General features: G+C 39.0%; 1 protein-coding gene across 15 annotated transcripts in view; it reads right to left on the bottom strand.

Moving 5' to 3' along the window:
• Positions 1 to 6,179, bottom strand: part of cfap20dc (CFAP20 domain containing) — a 57,105-nt gene that overhangs the window by 21,549 nt on the left and 29,377 nt on the right. For all 15 annotated transcript variants that reach the window (NM_001431150.1, NM_001110023.2, XM_087255639.1 and 12 more), the window contains 1 exon segment: positions 2,593 to 2,931. In NM_001431150.1, coding sequence (NP_001418079.1) covers positions 2,593 to 2,931 — 339 coding nt within the window.

The following is a 6,179-nucleotide window of genomic DNA, read 5'->3' as shown; positions in this document are numbered from 1 at the left end:
TGAGATGCCAGTGACACACCTAAAGTTCAGCATCAATATAATTAAAAGTTTTAAAATTAAAATTAAAATTACACCCTCATATGATCTTTGATATCGTGCCAGCCCATTTGTCGGTAGTGTAAATAAAAACTGTGTCATGTATCAACATAAATTCAATAACTCCTTGCCAGAATAGTCTTAAAAACATTGGAGTCAAATTTGGTGAAAATCAGAAAAACTGTTTAAAAAAATACTTTGTTTAATTCAAAAACAAATTGGGGGACAGAAAGTTTAGTTTATTTTGGTATATTTGGTATCAATGGTCTCGGCATTATCCAGAGAATATGACAAGACACGTCATGGCAATAAGAAATATTTAGCAAAAGTTATTTGCGTTTTCAAAAATTGCTTACACAGTTGACACACACCAAGCAATTGACACACATCAAGTTTGGTGATACGTCAATGGGTTATATCGCCTCAAGTCCATTTTTGCAAGCTCTACGTTAAATTTGTTAGCAATTTAAATGAAAATGGTTGGTCTAATCAACTTGAATTCAATAACTTTTTGTTAGCATGGTCTGTAGATAATGTGATTCAATTTTGGTAAAATCGGAAAAACGGCCTAGGACGAGTTCGATCAAACAAGTTTCAAGAGTGCCCACTTAGATATGCTTAGCGTTTATAGCTGATTTGGCATGCTGTCCCGGCAGAGAACCCTGAGCTCGGCTACCGCCCGGTCAAATAAGCATATCTGCATATCCGAGATCAGGTAGGTCTCGAGAGCTCCCACTTGGATAAGGGAGGAAAAGGAGGAGATGGGGTGGAAGGGGGAATTCTTCCAAAATGAGGATAGAGCAGTAGGGAGAAAACGATCCATTTATTGTAAACTAGGATCACTCTAATTGGATTGTTACTGATTACAGATGAGCAACCAGTCGTGCTCAGTCATATCACATTCTCCTCTTAAAATGAGCTCATGAAACTTCACTTTGTGAAAAATTCAAAATAGCGAAAAGTTTTCATGATGGAAAATGACGTCATAGGGAGCGTTTGAATCGGACAAAGCCAAGGATTCAGAGGAAAAAAGCTCATTCAGTTCAAAAGTTATAACAATAAACATAAGTGAAACTTTGGACAAGTTTTTGAGTTTGAGTTGAGACTTCAGGTTTGCTGTTGTTCATGTTAACACTGCTCTCTATTATTATGCCAAATACTACAACTTTCTCTCATATGGATACATGGGCTGCATTCAAATCCGGCGGAAGAAGAAGAGGAGGAAGCATAATAATAATAATAATAATAATAATAATAATAATAATAATAATAGGAACGCTAATGGAAACAATAAGTGGTTCCTAATTAGCAGAGTAATAGCACAGTGCTTCAAATATTGCACAACATGATTGGTGACAATATTGACAATAATATTGTTGGTCCACATCTTGCTGGCACATCTGTGACCAAGACAGCAAGTCTTTGTGATGTATCATGAGCCACAGTATTCAGAGTAATTTCAGCAAGAAGGATGAACCACATCCAACAGGAGTAACTGTGGTTGCAAGAGGAAGCTTTCTGAAAGTGATCTCCAAGTGCTAACCTGAATTTTATCCAAAAAACATAAAACCACAGCTGCCCAACTCATTGCAGAACTAAATGCCCACCTCAGCTCTCCTGTTTCCACTAAAACAGTCTATCTGGAGCTCCACAAGGTCAACATACATGGCCGGGCAGCTATAGCCAGACCTTTGGTCCCTTGTGTCAGTGCCAAACATTGGTTTCAATAGTGCCAGCAGTAAAAATCTTGGACTGTGGACAATGTAAAACATGTATTGTTCTCTGTTGAGTCCACCTTCACTGTCTTTCCCACACCCAGGAGAGTTATGTTGTGGAGAAGCCCCAAAGAAGCAGACTGACTGTTGCATGCTCAGAGAAAATATGGGGGTGGATCAGTGATGTTTTGGCTGCAATATTATGGTATTCCCTAGGTCCAATACTTGTGCTAGATAGGCATGTCACTGCCAAGGTCTATTAAATTATTCTAGAAGAAGATGTGCACCCAATGGTTTAAACACTGAAGTGGTGCCATGTAACAGGATGATAGTGCACCAATATACACAGCAAGACTGGTGACAGAGGGGTTTGACGAACATGAAAGTGAAGTTGAACATCTTCCATGGTCTGCACAGTCACCAGAGCTAAATATTATTAAGCCACTTTGGGGTGTTTTGGAGAAGTGAATCAGAAAATGTGTATCTCCACCAGCATCACATAGGGACCTGGCCAATATTCTGCAAGTAAAATGGCTCAAAACCCCTCCGGCCACTGTGGAGGACTTGCATCTGTCACAAGATTAACTGATGGCCACTAAAGGAGGCCCTACAGCATACAAATGAATGATTGTGGTCTAAAACCAGGCATTTCAGTTTCGTTCCAACCACGGTATATATAAATTTACAGTTTATTAGATGCAACTGAATTTCCTTGTATGGAAAAAGGAAGAGTTTTTTAAAAACCCACCTCGGGAGAAATCCATAAGGCTTGCATTCACACGAGGGTAATTTTATGATAACAGAATTTTCTTTTGCACATTTTCTAAGTAAACAAGCTCACCTTTTGAAGCCCAGAATTCTTGAGTGAGATCTCGCGCACAGATGTTCTGTTGATAGATATCCTGGTATCTCCATCAGGCAATGCTCTGTCAGCTTCAGACCGATCTAGTCTGCTCCCTTGTCTGGAGGAGCTAGGAGAGAGGCAGCGGGTTGGTGCTATCCGCATGGGTTCGTGCCTTTTTGGACCTTCAGAGACATGTTGGACAGCAGAGGCCCGAGTCTTAATTGGCTCAGAGGAGAATTTGGGTTGAGCTGTGTGTTTTTGTATTGAAGAAAGTGGTGGGGGAGTAGTAATGGAATGGACTGCACATCTTTTGAGAAACTCTGTATGCATTTCATCCTGTGAAAGAAAATGAAAAAGTATAAAAAATAAATAAATAAATAAATTAGTTGCATGAAATGAATACATTTTTTTACATATTCCAATGCTGCAAGACTGCTCATATTTTAAGCCTTATAGTTTTTTATGAGATAATATGTTTTTAAATAATGACACATTTCTCATTTAGAAGTAATGTGCGTTCAAAACTTCAAAAAGTCTTTCAATGTAGCCAATATGAATCAACTTTTTTTTATTTAATAATTATTTTTAGAGATTTTTCAACTTTATTAGCATAGGACAGTTGATGATTTACAGACAGGAAAGTGTGCGGAGCAGAGACAGGGGAAGGGTCTTGAGCTAGGAATTGAACTCGGATCGCCGTGAGCATATCGGTGCTATCTTTACTAGACTATCGGCACTGACTGAATCAACAATTTTGATGACATCACTCTGCACTTTAGACTTCTCATTAAATTTTCAACCCAGGATCTTTCTGATTACACAGCCCTATATACATTTCAGGAACTCGCCAGAGGCCACTGTGTACACTTTGTCAGATCTCAAATTTCTCTCTAGTGCCATTCACAACTGTACATCCACCAGAGGACCAACTGACCAATTGCCCCACCCAACCCCTTCTCTTAACCCAACCAATAGTGTTTTAAAAACCAACGATTGACCAGCGCCCACCCACTTCCCTAAACCCAACCGACTGTGTTTTCAAAAGCAATGCAGAAATAGAAAAGGCCTTGCAGCAGGCTGATTTTTACCATGTTTTCAGATTTTACCACATTCTCACCCTGTTATTTACTTGTTTATTTTTTGGCTTTGGTTTTTGTCTTACATGCTTTCTGGAAGCATACTTTGTCAGACGGCCCCGTCATCACGGTCAACTCTGCTCCGCATCTCAAATCCTCTGACATACACGGTGAGCCACTGGACAAACTGGTAACAGCCGTCTACAACAGCTGGTAAGTTTGAAAAGGAGCGACATCCTACTGTGCCGAAACGTTAGTTTAAAGATGGAATGCAGCCATACTTTGCTCTGGTACATAATTCGCGATTTCCTGAAATGTATATAGGGCTACGTTTTTAGAATGAGCCAACAATATATTGGCTTCTCATCAAATTTTGTGACCAATCAAATGCAAGTGCCAAAATTCTCCAGAAATGTTTTATTCTAATATGATTGGTTGGTTTTGACCATATTTAAAATATACAAAACTAACAAAAGATACATTTTAATGCAGACCTTATTTTATCACCAGGATTTTACACTGACAGTATCCACTGCAAAAAACATTCTGCTGTGGCAACCCTTGATAAATCAGGGACTGAGCTGAAGGAAAGTGAGTGAATGAAATCTTAGCCATGCCTAGGTATTTCCATATTTTAATTCTATGGCACATTTTATATGTGGTTAATTTGCAATTTAATTAGATTACTTAAAAGCATGTTGCTACATGGTTGCTAGGGTTATTATCTGGCTGCTTATGGGTTTTTATGATATAGCTGCCTTCACTGTAAATCTGTTCATTTTATCTTATCTCATCTTAACCCACCAGACACAAATCACACAATAAATCCAGTCCTCAACAAACCACACAATCTAAAATATCATTCCTGCCGGTAGCACAAATGACTTCAAAACCCAAGTACAATACTTGGCAGTTTCTTTCCTTCATTTTCAAATCATTTCTCATGGTGTCCCACCGCTAATTATGACATTAAGATTAATAACGCCACTGCGTTCAATTATCTCCTTCCCAGACTGGGATATTAACACAAGGAAGGAGAGACGTTAATAAATCAAATTTCTCTTTAAAACCACAAATAATAAATTTAACAACAAAACTTGTGATGGAGTCATAAAGAGCATGATGAAATCTGTTGCAAGGATCTCAGAGCCGTGAACGCCAACGCTGTCACAGATGAAACGCATTAATAGCCACGACGCGAGACAGTCTGGCGCAGGCGGAGTAACATCACAGTTACCTGTAATTAATCAGGGCGACACTGTGCCCGGAAAGTTGTCTGTCTCTGCTCTGTTTTGGAACAGATAAGGTCTTTAAACTAGTGAGGCTTTGATCTACACTAATGGTCTTAAACAGCAAGCTTCACGCTAATGATGACAACCTCGCTAAAAGGGCACGGCCAGCAAAGCCATCAGATCAGCCAGAGTTTTTGTCTCCTTTCTTTCCATCTTCATATCCCCCGGAGGGACTGTTTTTAATAATTCGGCTTTTTTGGAGGGGGTTAAAAATAACAACGTGTCATCACGCTAACACTAAGCTGAAATGCTGACATTCGGTAAACACACATCAGTCTGGGGCAGGCCTTTATCTATTTGCAATTAATTTATTTATTTAAACCGAGCACGTTATCAGCGGAAGCCAATGTGTTTTGTGGTTATTAAGCCGTGTCACAGATGCATTTCAATATGTTACTGGTGCATCTACCTTCCGGTGCATTAACGGAATCATTAAGCAGATATAATCACTTCTGCTTCCAGTGGAAATGATTTCATACCACACAGGTACAAGATGTGGAGGTCCAACTTAAAAATAACGTTTAGAACATTCAAACTTTAGTAGTTATTACTTTTTTTTCATCTCCCATAAGTAATAGGAAGTCAAATGCTGGCATATACAAGAAAACACAGAAGAAAAAAACAAAGACATTTATCAAGGACGTGGAAGAAAGGGGAAACAGACAACAAATAAAACTGTCAGCGGTATCAATCAAAAATCTCTAATTAAGTGCGGCGGAACATATGTATGCCAAAGATGAGACTGATTTCCCAGGAGGAAACCAAACAGACTGTGAATAAATGAATGATGTTCCTCTCAATGGACGCAGAGCCCAGGAGCACGATAGAGCTCGACACCGTCTCGTCAGAAATGAACCCAACTGAAGAAAACTGATGGTTTTCTTCATGGGCTTAAACGAATGGCGGCGCCCCTGGGGAGCTCAATCAAATTGTGTGCGTATCATTAACAAATGACTCCACCAGATCATGTGTCCTTGAGAGGAAAACTTTGACAGAAAGCAATCCAGGCAACGCATGTTGAGAAGTTATACAGTAGGTTAACTGTGATGATGTTTGAATTTGTATACAGTATTTGCGTCTGTGGCAATAATATAGGTGGATGATTATTTCTACACTGTAAAAAGTGATTAGTTGATATTACTTTAAAAAGTGATTCAAAGTTGATCTAATTTTTATTTTACTTTATAACACTTTGAAAAACACTTTGACTGAAAGC

Source organism: Danio rerio, chromosome 6, assembly GCF_052040795.2.
Source record: "Danio rerio strain M-AB ecotype USA chromosome 6, GRCz13ab, whole genome shotgun sequence".
Classification (NCBI taxonomy): domain Eukaryota; kingdom Metazoa; phylum Chordata; class Actinopteri; order Cypriniformes; family Danionidae; genus Danio; species Danio rerio.
Note: the sequence above shows the minus strand (reverse complement) of the source record. Positions and strands in the feature narration are given on the sequence as shown.